General features: G+C 44.2%; 1 protein-coding gene across 1 annotated transcript in view; it reads right to left on the reverse strand.

The window, feature by feature from the left end:
• Positions 1–1,402: 1,402 nt before the first annotated feature.
• Positions 1,403–20,461, reverse strand: part of LOC139300178 (trinucleotide repeat-containing gene 6A protein-like) — a 31,965-nt gene continuing 12,906 nt past the window's right edge. Inside the window, exons 4-27 of the mRNA XM_070923187.1 lie at positions 18,205–18,534; positions 17,301–17,348; positions 13,600–15,666; positions 13,267–13,462; positions 12,582–13,054; positions 12,236–12,367; positions 11,911–12,108; positions 9,024–9,212; positions 8,735–8,895; positions 8,437–8,514; positions 8,054–8,221; positions 7,065–7,220; positions 6,663–6,782; positions 5,945–6,082; positions 5,512–5,610; positions 5,231–5,405; positions 4,854–5,000; positions 4,134–4,304; positions 3,907–4,047; positions 3,229–3,336; positions 2,833–3,051; positions 2,561–2,631; positions 2,144–2,283; positions 1,403–1,778 (exon numbers count right to left, since the gene is read on the reverse strand). Coding sequence (XP_070779288.1) covers positions 1,430–1,778; positions 2,144–2,283; positions 2,561–2,631; positions 2,833–3,051; positions 3,229–3,336; positions 3,907–4,047; positions 4,134–4,304; positions 4,854–5,000; positions 5,231–5,405; positions 5,512–5,610; positions 5,945–6,082; positions 6,663–6,782; positions 7,065–7,220; positions 8,054–8,221; positions 8,437–8,514; positions 8,735–8,895; positions 9,024–9,212; positions 11,911–12,108; positions 12,236–12,367; positions 12,582–13,054; positions 13,267–13,462; positions 13,600–15,666; positions 17,301–17,346 — 5,742 coding nt within the window. The 5' untranslated portion in view covers positions 17,347–17,348; positions 18,205–18,534 and the 3' untranslated portion in view covers positions 1,403–1,429. The remainder of the gene's footprint in view (positions 1,779–2,143; positions 2,284–2,560; positions 2,632–2,832; positions 3,052–3,228; positions 3,337–3,906; positions 4,048–4,133; positions 4,305–4,853; positions 5,001–5,230; positions 5,406–5,511; positions 5,611–5,944; positions 6,083–6,662; positions 6,783–7,064; positions 7,221–8,053; positions 8,222–8,436; positions 8,515–8,734; positions 8,896–9,023; positions 9,213–11,910; positions 12,109–12,235; positions 12,368–12,581; positions 13,055–13,266; positions 13,463–13,599; positions 15,667–17,300; positions 17,349–18,204; positions 18,535–20,461) is intronic.

A 20,461-nucleotide genomic window follows, 5' to 3' on the forward strand; every position in this document is an offset into this window, starting at 1 on the left:
CAGTTATTTGGCAGAGAAAAAAAAACTTACAGACCTATACATAGTTTTCAGTGCTAGAAGTTGGATTTTCCTTTCCTACAAGGAGTAGTAGTTTTTTTTTTAATTCACCTACAAGGGGGGAAAAACTGGCTTGATTTCCTGAGAACCATTGCTGGTTATTTAGCAGACAAAGAGGAATAGTTCAAATAACCAACGCCATGGCCAAAAACACTGATCCGAATTCCCAGAGTTACAAAGCATCGTCTTCATCCTCAATAAGAGTTTTAATTTTTTGTTGTTTTTCTTTTTGTTTTGTACATTTTTTAAAGTTTTTTTTAAATCATTTTTAAAGTTTTTTTTTGAGTATTTTCTATTTTATTCCATCTTCTCTTTAAAATGAAGAATTAACACACGTTCCGCCTCCTAAGTCTTGTAAACAAGAGGTTGCAGTGTGGCACCTCCAAAACATTGAAAGCCTATTCTGAAAGTGCTGTTCCCCCCCCCTCCGCCCACTAGAGGATGAGTGGGAGGTCTTGCTAGATAGGCCCCGCCCCCTATATTAGGGTGGGCGGGGCTTGCTAGTCCCAGCTGCGGCTACAGTCCTTAGCACTGCAGAGCTCAACGTTCTTTAGTTTTAAAACAAAATTGGTGCAATACTTTTTAATGTCACTTTTACTATCACCAGATAATCCTCCTAAGTCAGCTTTTATTCTTCTTTAACTATCTGTTGATCTTGAACTCCACGACAACGCAGTAAGGTAGGCGTGCCAAGGCAGAGAGGAGCGCACACATACTCATTCACACACGCAATCACACAAAGTACTTACACACACACACACGTGCGCGTGCACACGCATACACACATACGGTAAGGACCTCAATGAGTAAACAGCTACACTGGAAAAACTGGCTGCTCCCTCTATATTGCAGATTATATATACTGAGAAAAAACCACATTCAGTGCAAAGTTAAAAAAGCTCATACTCCAACATTGTCAGCAAACAAATGCAAAAAAAAAAAAAAAGAAAACAAAAAGAAAACGTTAAAAATGAAAAGAACTGGAATTCAAATAAACATGACGAATGAAACAAAAAATATATATATATAATAATGAGCTCGATTGAAGCTTTTTTCGGTCTGAAAGAGCACTACCTGGAAGCAAATATCCATCCGTTCACATTATAGAATTGGCCTGCATGATTCAAGTATTCCGACTGATATGTTTTTGGGCTAAAACAAAGTGGACATATGTGCAGAGAGAGAAACGTAACTTGTTTTCCACAGGGGAGACCCCGTTTTGTTGAATATCTTGTAAGTGAGAAAGAGTCCAACTAGTGCCATTGCGTTTATAACTACTTTGTTTTTTTTGTTTTTTTTTTCCATTTTCTTTTGCTGATTATTGATAATTCTCTACTGACCCTGCCCCCAGCCTGTATGATTGGCAGGCGGTTCACATGGAGTCCGCACCCCCTGTCAGGTGATCCACCGGAAGGAAAGAGCTGATTGGAGAAGGGCTGCTGATCCTCCCCGCCTCGGTGCCACTGGGGCTCCCCCACAGGCTACTGGAATAGTTGGGCCCGCCCCAGAGGGAGGAGCTGTGGAGATCGCTGCTGTTCCACTGGTTAGGTTCAGGAGCGCGGCTGGGAAACGGGTGAGACTGATCCATTCTGCTCTGAGAGGAGCCAATGGTCTGCCAGCCAGAGGAGGGAGTGGCCAATGACTGCCCTTGTGCAAAGAAACGGCTGATTTCCTCCTCGCTGGCAAACTCAGCCAGAATAGTAGTGTTCCCCAAAACACACCTGCAGAGAGACAACAGGTGAGACGCAAAGCGTGAGTGAGTGTGTGGCGGGTTAACTCAGAGGAGATGAGAGATCGCGTTAACAAACACTGAGGTAACCTGGTTACTGTAAAGCTGTGTTTACATGCTGCAGACCTTATTTTGGGAGCATTACTTAGCTAGTTGAACTGTTGTAGTGGTGCAATGCGCTGCGTCCAGATTGTTTTGTGGGTTTGTCAGAGGAGCAGTGAGAGGACAGGCTTTCATGACATGTATTGAACATGTCAGTCAATGTGCCATAATGAGCCTGGGTCAAATACAGGATGACTGCTTTAATGCAGAAATGTAAAGGTAGAGTGTGTGTATGTGTGTGTCCGATGTCCTTACATGTGCAGGCTCTTCTGGGCCTTGGCAGCCTCATCCTTGGAGCTGTAGCATACCACAGCGTTACCGTGCGGCAGGTTGAGGTGGAATGTGATCAGAGGGCCGTGCTGCATGCACAAGGTCCTCAGGGTAGAGCCGTCAATCTGCGAGACGAATAGACCAAGACACACAGACAGACAGGGGACAAACAGGGACAGATATTTAACAACTGCTGACAGATATCATGCACAAACATTTCCTCCAAGTAGACAGTTTGCTAAATATGAACTGACAAAATGCTTTGAATAAAGTTGCGAAGTGGGAGAAGCTATTTCAGGAGAGTAAAAATCCCATTCATTTTTCCCATTGACGATGTTACCTGACTCACAGTTGGAGGCCTGTTTCACAGATTAAATGTTACATTTATACACGTGCGAGTACCTGAGGTGTGAGATTTTTCAGAACAAGCCATTGGGATCTCCCTGAGCTGCTGCTGTCACCCCAACTGGAACCTGCCAATACACAGAAAATGTATGAATGAGTGCAAGTATAAAAAGGTATAACAAGTGGAAGGGTACAGGTTAGAGGTGTCCTCTAGCCATACTACATGGATGAAATAACGGTCCTATACTTAGAGTAGTACACCCTGCATTTCTACATCACCTACCAGATGTCTAACTATGACACATCCAAATGGATATATGTGCTCTCACCAGGTGTGTATCTGGACTCAGTGGAGCCCCACCCACCCAGCCTCAGGGCAGAGCTGTCCCAGCCGGAGGAGGCAGGGCTGGGCTTCTGGCTGGTGAGGCCGGGTGGTGGTCTGGAGGGGGCTGCCTTGGGAGGCAGGGGGACCTTCCACAGCTCATGGGCCAGGGAGGAGTTGGACACAGAACCGCCGCCGGGAGACCACTTTGACTCACTGGGTCTGGCTGCAAGGAGAGAGGGGGGCAAAGTGAAACCTTTGAACGTCCTCCTGTCTATTTTCACAGATATGCGTCGTCATTTCACACATTTTGACATATTATTCAACAGCAAAACGCAGAACCAAAGGGTCAGAACATAGTGGAGAACAAGATGGCAAAGACTGAACTACAAAACAGGCATACCTGAAGTGCTTTGTGCTGTACTGGTGAGGGAACCGCTGTGGCTGGAGGCACGAATGGATGACCAGGCACTGTTAGAAGGCATCGTGGTGTTCAGTGATGAGGATGGCCCTGGGAAACAAAAAGAGGAAGGTTAGTGCCTGCGAGTGAGTTCAATAACATTATTGTCAAATCCAACAACAAATCTGCTCATCAAACCTGAATGCTTTCAAATATTTTAGTAACAAAAACTATAAATAACTTGATATTTAAGAATTAAAACCATAACGATTCTGTAATGAGAGTTTTTGGCTCAGAAGGCAGAAATACTACAAATCTAAATGGGAGACCAAATAACATTGACCACCTGTAGCTACAACCTGATAATGTGATCTGAGCAGCATAACAGAAATGTTGATTAAAAATATGTAAATCTGAGCCATTACAACAGATGAGGCCTAGTTTTTTCACACCCAATTAATTGGTTATTTGAGTTTCACAATTTCATTAAAAATTAGTTTAATACAAAATGAATACATGCCTCTATTGTTACAAGGTAATAAGGCTTGAAATATCTATGTCTATTATTTCAGTAGAGTCAACGGGCATGAAAGACAGCTTAGTTCCCAGTACAGAGTGGTGCTTCTTTCTCTAATTTGTCCCTAGTGTGACATTATGTCTGGCCATGTGTGTGTAACCTACCGTTGTTCCTGTCCCTGAGGTGGTCTGTGTCGCGGACGGTGTTGATGGAGAGGTTGTTGATGACACTGCCGGGGGTCACATAAGGGTCAGTCTCAGGGTCAATGTTGGGGTAACCTTTCCAAGGCTCCCCGGGCCGGAACTCTGCAAGCACAAACACACACGGCGATTAGCAGTTTTCAAAGCAAACATTTTGTTTTGTTTGTCTGTGCATGTGAAAGCAGGTGTACCTGGGGGCCAGGTGACAGTGTTTCCATGGGGCGGGGGGGAGTTGGCACGGGGCGGCCAGCCATCGCCCACCGAGCCCATTGATTGGCCGGGAGGACTCAGGGGAGATGGGCCAGGAGACAGGAAGTCATAGAAGGGAGAGTCCTCCAGACGCAGCCCAGACGACATAGCACCTGTGGGGCGAACACACACACAAACATAAGGACACAATCGCACAGACTAAAACTCACTGATTTGGTTATTCTCCTGTATGCAAGTTCACACCATGATGCCATCAGAGCATTGGACAATTACATTTTTTAAATGACAATTTTCTGAATCAAAAGCTTTAGTCAACATGTATTCTTCATAAGCATGTAAGGACTGGAAAATAGCGTTTCAATGGCCACGGAGGCTTACAGATTATTTTTTGTAAATTTTGAATAAATAACTCATCATGAGGAGACAAATTCAGTTGACTAAAACATGAAATTTGTTCAATGTTGTGAATCCACCGTGACTACAGGACTTCAAACCTCTCAAAGCCACCTTTCAAGTCTACAGGGACCAAGTGTGCAGGAAATAAACCTTTTTCTAAACCTTTTTTTCTCCAAGACTTTGTAGGGCAACTTTGTTTGTGGCAGTCTTTACCCCAGAATTACATGAGCGCATCTCCTTGATAAACAATCACTGCATAAACAACTCTGTACTGTTACAATCAATAACAACAGGTTCTTCTGTACCAGGTTTGCTGTTCTGCTCCAGAGGGTCAGTAGCCCAAAGTTTCTTCAGTCTGGACTGGGGCGGCTCTTTGTAGCTCACAGCTCCGCCACCACTACTACCACCACCAACACCCATGTCCAGGGATACATTCAGGTTAGAGTTCAAGCCTAATGGGAGGGATGGAGGAACAACAGAGAGAAGATATTTAGTCAATCTGAATTTAAATATATGATGAAATTCAACAGAAATAGTCAAAACTAAAAAGGTAATTTACAGGCATATATATATATACATATATACACAGACACACACACACCTAAAAAAGGTATTGTCATTATAATTTCAGGGAATATACTGACTTAAGTTTGGAAAATGACTCTAATAGTAGCCAACGTACTTAAAGGGAAGTTGCTGAAGGATCCGAGAGCAGTAGCATCCTTCTGCATCTCAGGGGCATTGTGGGACAAGTAGTTATCCAGGTACGGTTTGTGGGCTGGGGCCTGTTTCAGCAGGGAGGGGTCCAGGTGCCGTGGCGGCTGCATCATTGATGGAGACGAACCAATAGGACGTGTCTAAGGACAGGAGGTAGGAGGTTAGAGACCTTACTGTTCTATGAAATAACTCTTAAAGTTAGGGTGTAATGAAGCAGGATTCAGAGAGATTTTTAGACACACAAACCTGTTCAGTTTGTCGTCCCACAGGCATGGCTCTCTGGCTCTGAGCTTTCTGCTGCTGCTGCTGCTGCTGCTGCTGCTGCTGCTGCTGCAGGAGAAGACGCTGCACAACGACCACACCAAATGTAAATAAAAGTGGTTTGTTGATGTTTTTGTATCTGACTGAGATTAAAACATGAATGAAATGTTTTCTATTCCAGTATTCAAGTTTTCAGTTCAAGAAATTATATTTAGTCACATGTATGTAGCATGTAAATTGGTTGGATTTTAGTAATATTTCATTCAACTTCACCAGGTTCTCTATTGTGTTGAGGTAATTTCAGTCACTCTTTGTTGTTTACAAAATGCAATGATTAACATCAGAAGCTCAGTTAAACACAGCACTGTACATACATCTAAAACCATGCCTGCGTGTATGTGTGTTTCCATCACTCTACCTGTAACTGGTTGATCTGGTTGAGTTGTGACAGCTGGTTGAGCTGGGAGAGTTGGTTGAGCACAGCCACCTGCTGAGGGCCAAACAGAGGGTTCAGGCCTCCGTTACCTCCTGGGTACTTCAACAGGGATGGAGGGACCTGAACACAAACAAGATTTCAGTCAAGTTTATATAACGTAATTCACGTTTTCTTGTGAATTAGATGTTTAACACAAATCACACCGTGGATGAGAGTGGAGGGGGAAAAAAAGAAGGGTGGAAAATGTAGCTCCTTAACTCTTACACTCAGTTCGGCAGGTGTCTAACAATTATCTAGAAATAGTTTAACATTGAAAAATGTAAATCTAAATATCAATTGACGGCTGAAGTTACAGAACAGTCCAGTTAATGTAACTGGTCCATACTATGATGACTTATTATTGTAAGTTTCAAGTCCCTGGGAATTGATTCTCATACTGTATTGAAACCCATGGCTACTTGAAAGATAGGAAAAAAAAAACAGAAGACATGTCCATACATCTAAAAAGCTGTGGTCTGATTTAAAAGATCTGAATATCTTATCAAAGTGCATCCACGTTAGAGATGCTGAGACATTCAGACCATTGATGAGAGAATAAAATTTTGTAGCCTAAAACATGACTAGCAGTAGATGCAATGACATCTGATGGAAACGGAAAAACAATGTGTTGTGTGTGTGTGTGTGTGTGTGTGTGTGCTACCTGAGAGGGCAGGATGGGTGGAGGCACTTGGTTACGAAGGTTGGGTTGGGGGGGGACCTGGGACTGGGGGCCGCCTCGGCCCTGTGCTACGCTGCTGCCACCCATCATAGGGTTTACATTCTGAGCAGGGAAGACACAAACACACACGGTAAAACAACTTGCAAGCAATCATAAACCCTCTGTTAGTGACTTTGTGACCGCAGGCTTTTAAGTAAACTCACTGGCGAGTACAATCACACATGAAATATCAGATAAATGTGCGAAATTACATTTTTTAACGACATGTTGATGGGGAATCTGCTAGAATATCATTTGTGTAATATGTTGTTTATTTCTTTTTTCTTCTTGTTAGTATATGAGGCTCAAGACCTAAAGAAAACATCTTCATCCCTCCACACTCACCTGCCGAGCGCCCCCAGGACTAGAGTGGGCAGGAGACGGCCCAGAGTCGAGACAGGGGATAGGCTGAGCAGAATTGGAAGAGGAAAAGCTCATGCTTTGATTCGAGGAGAGCTCATCAGAAGCTTGGCTATCGTAAGCAGAGCGGGAAACAGACAGCTGCAGAAGCAAGGCCAGGTGCACAGCAAATGGACGGCAAGCACAGAGGGACAGGAAGCACATCAGCAGCCACAGAAGTGCAGAGAGGGAAGGAGAAAAGAAGAAAAAGAGTTAATTTTGCAGAAGAAGAGAGGGGGGAGGAGGAGGAAAGAGCAAGTAATGTGAGGTCAGAGGAAACAACGGGAGAGAGAGTGAACAGTGTAGGGAAGCGTGAAAGAGTAAAATGGGATGAGTAGATGAGAAGTAAGCAATGAAGAGGATGAGAGTGCAGTAGACAAAGTGAAGGTGGCACATAAGAGTCAAACAGAGAGAAACAACAAGCAGCAAAGCCAAACAAACCCACAGCAGCTTTGTACAGAACTATGTAAGGGAATTAATCCTAACTGCTTAATCACTGGCAAAACTACACTACAATACGAACTACAATTAACCATTTAAGTGTATTTCATTTGCTTTTGTTCCTCATAAGTGACACAGACTAATTCATAATGATGAGATACAACATCATGCAAACATCCCTTTCAAAAGGCCACACATCAAATGCAGTGTATTAGAGCAACCACTGGGGGGCACTACAGGGCTGAGAGTGCACTACCCAGAGATGATGTTTGAGGCAGACTGCACACCAGAGACTCTCTTCCACTCCACACCTCATAACCACAGCAATGCCACAGAGATGGCTAGTAATGTTGTTTTTAAACAGCACGTGTTTATTACTAGCCCATTAAGTGACAGTGCAACCCACCTGCTGTATTCCCAAGATGTGTTCCTGTGACCTTTTCTCTTTACCCCCACCCACAGAATACCAGGCAAACATTGAGGTTTCTGCATACCTTGTCATAGTAAGGGCTGCGATCCATGGCAGACTCCTTGTGAAGATGGTGTCGAGACCCAGGGTTCTTCCCCATTACTCCATTGAAGTCTCCCATACTGCCCATGTCCATACGTTTGTCCTGCACCATCCCTGCTCCAGTCTTCATGGAGTCGTCAGGAGAGTCTCTCTGCGAGGGGAAAGACAAGAAAATGGGATTATAGAGACAGAATATTGCATTCATTCATCAAAGAGTATTTATTATATATTTGGAAAATTCTGATCAAGTAGCCATCATGTGTTGTTTCATATGTGGACACAATGAAAAGGGGTGCCAGATTATGTTTTTACTTCCAACACGCACTTTTTCATGATAATTATTATCAAAAGTTCCATAGTACTTACAGAGAAGTTCATGCTGTTGAACTGGTTGACGAAGGGTTTCATCCAGGGTTCATCCTGTTTGTTGACTGGTTTGTTCATCTGAAACATAGCAGACAAAAATATAATTAAGTAGAGACACTTGAAGCATTAGCAGGGTTGCCTTTTTAACCATTTGCCTTTTAAATGTTGCATGCTGCAGAAAACAAATTTCAAACGTTTATATTCTGTCAAAAAAACAGGTCAGGTGGTTTGAAAGAGCGGGGATCAATGTTTTCATGTTTGAGATGAACAAATGTGCAAAGCTAAAAAGTGAACAAACCTTGTTGGAGCCTTTATGCTTGTAGTTCCAGGTGTTTTGGTCATGAGACCTGTTGTCCTGTTGGCTGTTGCTCCACATGCCGATTTCCACCTCCTCTTCCTGGTCCCAGCTATTGCCCATGGACACCTCCTCACCACACCACGTCTCCATGGGCTTGGGACCTGGAGCTACAAAAAGGAGGAAGGGGCAGAGGAAGAAACTGAATACCAAGGACTAATTCTATACAAGTTCATGGTTGCTGCCTATAGTTTTATGATTAAAAATGATTCATGTTCATGTGTGTGCCTACCAGACTTATGCTGGCCACCCCATGTAGACCCAGACTCTCTGCTACCCCTGCTGGGTTCTTCCCAGCTGGAGCTGGTGTCCATGGGCTTTCCCCAGGCAGACGTCCCGTTGTCCACTTTCACAGGTGGAGCAGTGGTAGGCTCGCCCCATGTTGAGGACTCCTTCTGCTTGGTGTAAGTCTCACCCCAACCTGGAGGAAAAGAAGGAGGTACCATTCAGAATTGAGATATACTTTCTGTGGTGTTGTCTTGAACCAAGAGCTTTTTGCATTGATTTAATTTATCGTCATCATCATCAACATCATTTCACAACTCAAACAAATCTGAAGCCCCAATGCTAAAATACACACAGAAAGGAGAGTTCTCCATATCTTTACATTTGCTTAGTCTTAAAAATGAATAAATGTTTATCTTTGAGCTTAAAGAGGCATGCGATGTCACCGTACATTAGGTCAACATGATCACTCTCCCTTAAGTGGTAAACACACAACATTCAGCCAACAGCAACAACATAAATATGACAGTATTCCTGTTGACTGGTACTACTGCATGTCCTCGCACAATCATCTTTAAATGTGTCTGCTTTTGTTCTTAAGGGCAAAGGAATTCTAATTGTTGCTGGCAGAACAAATCTATACTTTGTTTAGTGTGACATTACAAACCCTATGTCCAACTACATATTAATAAAGTTACACATAATACTGTTTGTGTCATAAAGTGACATTCAAGATTTATGTTTTGTTTTCGTCCCGATGTCACAGCTCTCCCCGTTCAGCATAGCCATATCAGGCTTGTTTGGACACAGAGCTGGAGGGTGGGTGTCATCATGTGGAAAAGGTGACATCAATGCCCCAAATTTAAATGTGTGGATGCATGAAATCTTTTTCGGGACCCTACTCACATTTTCATATTTACAATGATGGTGCGAGTTAACATTGTTTTTCTCAGCTGGAATCAGATAACAGAGCTCAAACAGAGAGCCCTGCTCCTGTCCATGGGGAACCCCACATCAACTTGCTTATGTAAGTGTTGTTTACTTTAACTCTTGTGGGTGAGTAGATGTGTGCAGAGGGCCCTATACACTTTCAAATGTGAGACTATGTGTGCTCAAGTGAGTGCAAGTATGAGTTCAAAAGGCTCCTGTTACAGCTGACAACCAGGACCTGCTACTTTCTCCCTTCACAGGAGGCGTTTGGGGAGATGCCAGGGATACCTCCCTGTAAAAATAGGACAGATCATGGGGTGGCCTCCAGGCTCCAGTGTCCCTCATGTGACTGGGCATGCTGGCAAACAAGTTCATGTACAAAACGAAACAAAGAAACATGCACACACACCGAAACAGACATGCAGAGGTAGATGCATGTGCAATAACTGGCACATACATGCATGTAATAAGGCAGAGGTTTTCATATGCTATCCACGCACACACAATAGACAAACTGTAACCCTAGCCTGCATCTATTGCTTCAGAATCAACATTTGAGTTCAATTTTGTTTTTTAAATTGTTGGTTTTGGTTAATTTGGGGTTTATTTTTGTTGACAGATATGTAACTAAACACATTAAAACTTGTATATTGTTCTTATTACAGCGGCTGGCTAGTTTGCCCCACCCTTTCTAGCCATCCACTTTGCTGCTCCAGTTAGCTCGCTAGACAGCAACCTTGAATAACCCTACCAGCCCCTCCCCTCTTTTCCCCTTCTCAGCCCACTTCTACAGAATAGCTGTCTTACTTTTAGTTTTCCCATCTTACATTGGAACCATTCCTATTACCAAGTCACCAGACCTCCTCCTCTACCACTTATTCTCTCTCTCAAACCTAACAAAAGCCAGCGTTTCTACAGCAAGCAGAATTGGCGGGTGAGAGAGAAAGGGAGGAGGGGGGAAAAAAAGGCGAATGAGAGAAGAGAAAAATCGATGCTCTTAACATTCCAAAGGGATGACTCAACCTGCTTTACAAAAAGCCCTCAACGTAGACAACACCGTAGGGAGATGGGAGAGAATGGCTGTATGGGTTTGTTTTCTCTCCATGCTTCTGTGCAAATTGTGTATGCTTTTGTGCAAATTGTGTATGCTTTTGAATACATTTGTGAATGTTTGTGAATCAACACTCTTTGTGTTTGTACTGTCTAAATCCTTTTAAGACCTTATTTCAGCTATTTCAAAACAGAGTGTGGGTGGGACTTGCACCTTTTTATTCATTCTTAAGGCTTACAGACTGCACCAGAAGGCTTACATGATCGTACCATTTTAGATACTTGCTCATATCCTGGCATTTTTCTATGTACCTCAATATTAAACAAAAAAAAAACCCAAAAACATTAATCTGCATGCTAGTGCAACGCAGAGTCAGTACATGTTGTCAGAACATTTGAGAATCTGCAGAACTAAGGAATCAATTCATTCATTCAAGACTGTGATGATGAACGCGTCATCACATCATCAGCCCTGCAGGCTAAAAACCTATGGAACAAGTATATAACGACAAGATCTGTTGTAACCTGGCCGACCACATCTACGTGGGCCTTAACTTAAACGGGGCAAGTGTGACTCAGTGGTGTTCGAATCGTCATCTTTTCTCACATGTATGCACGTGATAGAGGTGTGTGGGCACGTACATATTTTTTTTGTACTTTCTATTTGTGTTTTCATAGTCAAAGCTGTGTGAAAGAATGTGTGACTGTTGAAACTGGGGTGTTTGTTCAGTTTATTCATTAGTTGTTTAGTCCATGTGTGGCATAGATTGTTTATGTATTTTAGTAAGAAATATAGATATTAGTAAGAAGAGCCAATTAATCTGGCTTCATCTGGCCTCTGTCTCAAACATACGGGTGCTTGGGGGCCTGAATTATTTGTGTATGTACATGCATGCATACATATTCCAACTTACCAGAACTGCAGCTTTTGTCCTGGGCAAGGGGCGGCATGGGCTGAGGAGGATGCTTCGAGCTGTGTGCTGGGTGGGACTGGTGGGACTGGTGGGACTGGTGGGACTGGTGGGACTGGTGCTGAGAGGATGGGCCCATGGCCTCCTGTTCTGACTGGCCAGTCCTGTTCCACATGTTGACAGCTCCACCACTGTATTTACCTAGGAAGAAGGTTTGATTACATGTTGAGTCATCAGCTGAAAATGAAAAGCCTTGAATTTTTATATGGTCTTGTTCACGCTTCGCACAGCTCTTTTTGATGAAATGTATAGTGGGCTGAGTGTTTACCAGGGTCTCCCCAAGCTGTGGTTCCATCATCGATCTCCATCCTCCGACGTATGGACTCTGGAGAAGGCTCTTCCCACCCAGTTGACACTTCCTCCTTCTGACCTACTGTGGGCATGGGGCCTCCCAGCCAGCCTGATGGAAGGATAAATAAGAATAAAAGTGAGTCATCAATTTTATGTCCACCCACTTAATGTTTTTGCTATACAGCTAGAATTTAGTTTTGGTGCCCTACAGTCTTCCTTACTAAAACCTAAAACACAGACATGCAACTAATAAGGACTAGTTCATAAACAAAGGAAAAACCTTGTTCTAGACAGTGATCCTGATGAATAATCCTAATAACTACCTGTGGGCTTGTCAGAGCCTTGATTGCCTTTGGACATGTTGCATTCAGGACCTTTTCCCCACTCGTTGGAGGGCTTGGGATTCGGCTCAGCCCAGTTCTGGGCTCCGTGGTTGTTCTTCATTGGCTCACCCCAGCCCTGGCTGTTACTCTGAGGATTGGGTTTGTGGACTGAGTCGCCCCAGTTGGAACTTGGGTTTGGAGTGTTCTGGTCTGGAGTATTTGATCCTCCACTCCCTACCCAGGTATTGCTGCTGCTGGTGTTGGTTCGGCTTGGCTCGCTCCAACATCCAGAGCCAGACCGGTCGCTGTCGCTGTCCCAGCCCACTGAGCCTGCACCCTTTTGAGGCTCCCCCCAGTGGCTGCTGGCCCCTGGTCTGGCACCGTCTCCACCATTACCCCAGCCTTCACATCCATTTCTACTATTAGAACCCCAGCCCTGCTGCGGTTTGGGTGCATTAGTCCACGTATTGGACCTAAACAAAAACATTGAAGGTGATCAGTAAAATATAAAATGGACTGTAGACAATAATGGTTGCAAAAAGCAGAGAAAAAGAAATAAATGTTGAAAACGAATAGCAGTTAGGCATAACATTAAAGTGACGACAACAACAACATTACATTTGCTGCAAACAGTATTTCTGTATCAGTATAATCAGTGTTTCTATAATGCTCAAACATAAATTACCTGTCATCTTTGTTTATGTTATTGCTCCAGGTGTTACTGGTGTTGTTGCTCCCCTTGTAACTGGACCCATCGTTCCAGGCACTCTGCCCACCTCCTCCACTCGCTGGGACTTTGTTGTCCCACCCAGAGGTTGGCCTCTCTCCCCAGCCAGAACCTCCTGTAGCTGGGCCTGAGCTGCCCGGCCCACCCCCCCAACCTGCAAATGCATGAAAGAGGGATTAATTGTTTGCTAACTTTTGTGTTTGGCAATAGACATTTTTCTAAATGAGAATACTTTTGTTTATATCACTAAAATGCATTCACACTAAAGTTTCATACACACTAGAGCCCTACCTCCGGAGGTCTGAGAGGGAGCTGCTGGCGTTGCTGTGCCCCAGCCGGAGCCTCCGCCACCATGCTTTCTTTCATCTCCTCTGGGGCCCTGGTGCTGATTGTTCGAAGGAGAATTGACATCCCAGGCGGTGTTCTGCCGTATGGGCGTCTGTCCCCATCCAGTGTTGGACAGAACCCTTGGGTCCACATCGGCCTGGGGCACAGCTGACGGTACTGATGGAGAATGGTTAACTTTTCTGCGGTTTCCCCCTTTTGGTTGGCTGCCGTCCCTGTCTGAGCTAGATCGGCCTCCGGAACTCTCTCCGCTTCCTTCACTTCCTCCAGAGCGACCCCAGCCTCCAGTGACGCTCCCCAGGCCGTGGCTTCCACCTCCCCCTCCTCCACCTCCTCCACCTCCTCCACCTCCCATGCCCATGGCGTCATCCTCCAGGCTCTTCCAGCCATTGTTGGCAGTGCTTCCTTTATGACTTCCAGCATCTGAATGGTTGATACCAGGAGTTGTTGATCCCCATTCTCCATTTGACATCTTGTTGTTCGATGTGGAAGAAGATGATGAGGATGAGGAAGTAGAGGACGCACTGCTCCCCCAGGGACGAGGTATCCCTGCTGGAGGGCCCATCGTAGTTTGGTTGCCATTTCCTGGTGTTTGGCCTGCAGAGCCTGGGATTTGATTTGAGCCGATACCCCAAGACAAGTTGCTCTGGGGTTGGTTTGGGTTGTTGGCGGGCCCCTGGTCCCAGCATGGGGCCCCAGTGTTATTGTGGTTATTATTACTCTTGTAAGCAGCAGTAGAGGGGATTTGGGGGTTCCCAGCCTGCATTAAGGCAGGGTTTTGGGGGTTCACAGTGTCTGCATTTGGGTGGCCCTTGTCTCCAGGGTAGGTAGTTGCGCCCCAAGGCGTACCGAAGGCCCCAGGACCCCCCAGCTCTCCTTGGGGATGCTGGGGGGCTGGTGAGGGGTTTCCATTGGCCAGCGGACCCCCATTCCCTCCTCCAATAGAGCCCCAGGAACAATCCCCACTGAGTTGGGGTGAGGCGGTAGAGTTTGGTGGACTAGAGGTCATTGTGGCATTAGTAGTAGTAGTAGTAGTATTCATCATAATAGTGTTATTTGGTCCATTGGATTCAGTGTTAAGGTTGGTAGGCTGTAGGCCACCATTTCCACTGTTGCTGCTTCCTAACACCTTGCTGCTTGCTGTACCATTATTCACCTCAGCGTCTTCCATCATACTGCTGTTGTTTGGAGCTGCCATGCCACCCCAGCACAGCATGGGGCCCTGTTGGGGAGCTATACCCAGTTTGGAACTCATCCCCTGAGCCTGCGGAGGCCGTTGCCCCTGGGACACTGGGCTTGGATTCTGCGGCCAGGCACCGTGGTTGGCATTTGGGTTTAAAGTGTTTGGGTTTAACCCTCCATTGATGCATGGGGTGCTTCCGCCGGTTGTGATCATGTTGCTGCCTGACTGGGTTCCCCATATACCACTGTTATTGACGGGCTTGTTGTGGTGGTTACCCATGTTATTGCTGCCAATACTGCTGGACCCAGCCACGGAGTAGTGGGAGGGTCCGGTGATGTTATTATTTCCATTATTTGCACCGCTGATGGCTCCCATCCCTCCACCAATTACCTGACGACTATTGCCGTTGCTGTCTCCATTCACTGAAACGCTGACCATCATGGCAGAAGTCACCAAAGAGGAAGAGGGGGAAGAAGTTGTAGAAGACACAGAGGAAGAAGCATTTGCTGACATCATCATCACTGTTGTCACAGCGGCAAGGTTTTTCTCTGAGCCGATCGAGGAGCTAGAGTCTGCGTCCATGCATTCTGATGCCAACTCAGGGTCTGATCCTGACCCACAGCCAGAAGAGGAGGAAGAAGAGGAGCAAGAGAATGAAGAGGAGGAGGGAGGCCAGACAGAAGAGTTAGTTGAAGAAGGGTTGTTGGGTTTGTCAGTGCTTCCGTCCACTAGGACTTTGCCCCAATTGCTGTTGCCGTCACTGCTGCAGGGAGAGCCAGATGACCAGGGGGAAGGCTCATACTGCGAGTCCAAGCCAGGGTGCTCCAGACCTGGAGAGTGAGAGGATAGACATGGCAGAGGATACTGTTAGGTGAAAATAAAATCTCAAATTTTAGGAAAACTCTGAAAATGTATTCAAGCATTTAGCAAAAGGTACTGCTTCATCATTGTCAAGAAATTATTAAATAAAACAACTGATGTGGTTTAAATTGCCCTCATATTTCTCTATTCCCTCAAACCTTCAGCTGCCCAACTGTTCTGGATGTGATCAGTGCCAGGCCTGAGCCTGGACACAGCTGCCACCATTTTGTCACCACAGCAGGACCCAAAAGCATGCCAAAGCTATAAACTAGGATTCAGGGAGGCGGAGAACGACCATCAGCAGGAGAGGAGAGATGGAGGGCATGGGGGAGATGGCAATTGTGTGTGAAAAGAGGGAGGGAGGATGGAGGGAGTGAGTGAGGGGAGGAGGTAGCAACTGAAAAGATTCAGACTTGGTTTAAATCTTGCTGGGTTTTCTGTCTGATATCATTTGCATTCAGACCTGGCATGTCTCTAAAATTAGACCCCAGAGACCACTTGTGATCTGATTTTGCTTTCATGGCCATTATGCACACACTCAGTCTGTCGCAATGGCGAGTGCCTGAATTTTCAGTGCTACAGCAACCCTCTGTGCATAATATTACCTTATTTATCAGCATTTGCCTGCAGTCTTCGTCACTCAAACAGCCTTCTAGCAGTGGGAGCCCCCATTCATTTGCTGTGGTAAGCTAATGTTAATAAATACTATTGATGCTAACTCACTATAAAACAGTTTTAATGTGAAGGCAGTGAAGTAGTCCTCCATTGTGAAAGTACAATTCCCAACAAGGTTAGGTAATGTTACCAAGCGTTGACTCAGCTTAGTTTATCCAAACATACAGACATTTGACCGTTTTTGACCCAGAAGCTGGTGATTTGAGAGATTTTACGGACTAAATAGATTTTCAGGCAAAGTATGAAAAGAGAACATCTCAAAAACAGCAAGGACTGACTTTCTGTCTTCTGTCAAACAATTGACTTTTAGCAACAGAAGGGGGAAAACAGTACGCAAGAGCTTTGCAGTTTAGTAATTAGTTCATGGTTTGTGACAAAACATCTGAAAGACAGAGCCACACAGTTATTTCCCTTACCTGCCCTATGAAGATACAGAGGGCAGCATGGCCACAGCATTGCATTAGCACCGTAACATTATTTGAATACAAGCTTTTATTTGACAATTCACACCTCGTCCTATTCAAACATATAACATCTACAGCTTAGTTATTTTCTTTTTCCCGGTTTCTTCACCAGATATCTCCTGAGACCAAAGCTGTGTGTGTACCAACTACGAGTTTCTTGACCAATTGGTTTCCTTCTCACTCCAAGTGTCTCTCACTTTCAAATCCTCTCTTTCACATAAACTGGTTGCCAGCTCTCTGTGGTGCTTATCGCTTGCCAACTCTCCTCTTGAACCCTTTCACACCCACTTTCTCACTCATTCATTCATCTCTCTCTTCATGAATAAAATGCATCATCTGTCAAGGTCAGGGCAGACTGGGTCTACCTAGTCTGTCGAGCACAAAGCAGAGTGCCAATGTAAGACATTGGGAGGAAGAAAGAAACACAGAAATACGGGGAAGGAAAAAGGGCAATGTGTAGTCACCTGTTTGATTAGGGGAGTGGCTGACGGAATCCCGAATGGGAGCCATGCCTGGAAACAGAGAGAGGAAAGACTGTCAAACAGACTTGGAGGGAGTTAGAGATAGAGTCAGAAAACAAACACAGTGGGGACACGGTAGATATAGTTAGTACGGATAGGACATTCAATGAGAATCAAGCAAATAGAAAAGAAGTCAGAGGGGTTCAAAGTAAAAAGGGCTTGCAGGTAGAAGAGTATTAGTGGACAGACCCTGCTAGATACAGAATAAAACATAAAATAATTAATCCAATATTTGAATTTAAGTAACTCAGCAAGTAAGTTATGCGTGTGTGTAATTCTCAGTGATTTGTCCGAAATATTCTCAATATAGCTTTCTTCTCCTTTAGCTCAACCTGCTTCAGAGTGTTTCTAATGACAGTATGACAGCACACCAACAAATCAACATGTTTACATGCTTATTTTACTGAATATTTAAGTTGCGATATAAATTTAGTAAATTTAGATACAAATTTCAAAAACCTTCTTTATTTTAAAGAAAGGTCAATGTGCAACAAAATTGAGGCTACAGATTTGGTTTATTACATGTGAATCATGTTCAGGATGCCATTTAGAGTAGCTAGCACTCCGCAAATTTGAGACTGGTTACATTTGCTTTGTAGATAGGTTTGTTTCCAAGTATTTGGGATATAAGTAGAAACTCATCAGAGGCTATGAGCAAGAAAACACCCACATTTTAACATTTATTTTTTTGCCATTTTAATGTAACTGTACAATTGTTTTCTTGCTCCTCCAAGAATGTGATTATTGGTACAGTGTGCTTGTGTAGGTCTGCATGTGTTTGAGGATACAGACAAATCTAAATGAATATAATCCACTTATGTTTGCTTGTGCTCTTTTCATAGTTTACCTGTGAGTGCGGCTCGTGGCTGTGGCTCCTGGCTGGGCAGGAGGGCGTCCCCTGGTTGAGTGGAGAACAGGTGACCTCTGGTTCCCAGGTCGACAAAGGGGAGGTCAAAGGTCAAAGCTCAGAGGGCACAGCCTCAAGGGTCTGAGGTGAAGAGGCAGGGCTTGTCAGAGCGGGCAGCAGGCTGATCAGGCCCCCTTGGCATTGCTGAGGACTGTATGTGTGAGCGTTTGTGTGTGTACGTGTGTGGGTGTTTAAGCGTAAATGTGGGGAGGGGGAAGGGGGGATGTGGTTTAGATTTAGGACTCTGCCTTGACTTGGTATGCTCTGGCACTACATAGAAAGAAAGACAAAAGAAGAGAGAAAGTAGGTTAGTTAGCAATATTGCATGCTTATTATCAATAACTTCAAAGACAATAATCTGTTTGTAAACCACTTAATCACAACATCCATCCCCAATCCACACTTCTTCTCTTCTGCTTATGGTACACTGGACTGTGAGACAAGTATGTGGGTCGGCTAGGTTAGCCAGAACTCTAGCATGAAGAAAGAGTGAGAGGGAGACTGACCACAGCACACCTTGTCTTCTTGAATGTGTATGGGTAAGACTAGATTAGGGTTATACAATAGGCTTAAAGCTGGCAGAACGGCCCTAGGACGCTGTGGCAAGCAAAACCTCTTACCCTAAAGCAGAGAGAGAAGTAGTAAGGGGACGAAGACAGCAAGAGACAGAGAGAGGGAGGTAAAAACAACACAAAGGCACGAATCAAGTGCGAGGAGAGGGATATATAGACCCTTTAGTCAAAGTGGACCAGTGTATTTGACAGCAAAAAGAAAATGTGTGTGTGTGTGTCTCCTGACCTTTTCTTAGCATGGGTTAGCATGAGTGTTAGCTCTCTCTGCCTGCTGCTGCAGCAGTACACAGGTCTATTTATAATCCTTCAGTTCAAATAGCAACCACTCTGTTCACTGGCCAATATGATAAGAGAACAAACAAACCCATGTGTGGACAAGGAGCAAGTGTGCAGACGCAATGACGCATGCATGTGTTACAAATTTGGAGCATGTGTTACACATTTTATTAATCTTAATATTCAATGTGGAGTGGCATGTTTTTGTAGTTACCTTATTACAAAAAGACAAAATAAAAAAACTGCAATTCACATCAGGGAAAAGGTTTCTTTCAGCAACCAGTGCTATAAAACCCTACATGCTGAGCAGAAACACTTAACTGAGGACAAACTCCACCTTTGTTAACTCACATCTCACCAGCTAAACCTGGGCACACTGCCAGCATCTAAACATAAAGCCTGCCAGCAGCCGCCCTCTGGAGCCAATCAAAAAACAGACAGGACCAATGATATCATCATTACAAAGCTCTCCCCCAATAAAGTTGCCTAAAAGTATTTCAAAGAAGAATCCAAAAGACAGGAAAAACAAGAAACAATTCCCACCAGCTCCCACCGGCAACCACAGCAGTAAAAGGGCAAGCCACTTCCAGCGAACTGAGTTGTTGTTTAGTCTCTTGACTCAACCTTCCTACAGGGAAAGACCTCTGTCAACCCCAAAGCATTTGATTCACAACAGCGAAAACCTTTTATCTTCATAAGGCAGTGCAAATCAAAGTAATGTAGAAAGATGGGTAACACTTAAGGCAGTGCTCATCATTCTAAGCTGTTAATGGTGAATGATTTTGGGGAGAATAAGGATTTTCCTGACCTGTATTGCAATCTAAAATTAAACTATTTTCCATAAATTTATTTCCCAGCCTGTATTGGTTGCATACATAATATTGTGGATGTGTGTCTACAAGAGCTGAAATGATTAGTCGATTGATCGATTAGTCTATCAACAGAAAAATAATCAACTATGTTGATAATCAACTAATCGCTTATATCAGGTTTCAAGCCAAAATTGCTCATATTTGCTGGCTGTAGCGAAGTGAGGATTTGGTTCTTTTATTTGTGTTATGAGATGGTAAACTTGATATCTTGATATAGGTTTTGGATTACTTTTCTGACAACAAGAAGCAAAAGGATCAAATCAATAATTAGTTAGTTGCAACTCTAGTGTCTACATATAATTCAATATTTGTAGTATTTGTAAGTAATTCACAAAACTATTTAATTAGAATGCATATTTATTTGTTTAGCTAGTGATTATAACATTGCTATTTTTAGGAATTGCATGTGAAAACTTCAACATCACACAACTCTACTGTGGATAAGCATGTTCATTGCCGCTGCTCAGTACATAGAGT

Source organism: Enoplosus armatus, chromosome 17 (genome assembly GCF_043641665.1).
Source record: "Enoplosus armatus isolate fEnoArm2 chromosome 17, fEnoArm2.hap1, whole genome shotgun sequence".
Lineage (NCBI taxonomy): Eukaryota > Metazoa > Chordata > Actinopteri > Centrarchiformes > Enoplosidae > Enoplosus > Enoplosus armatus.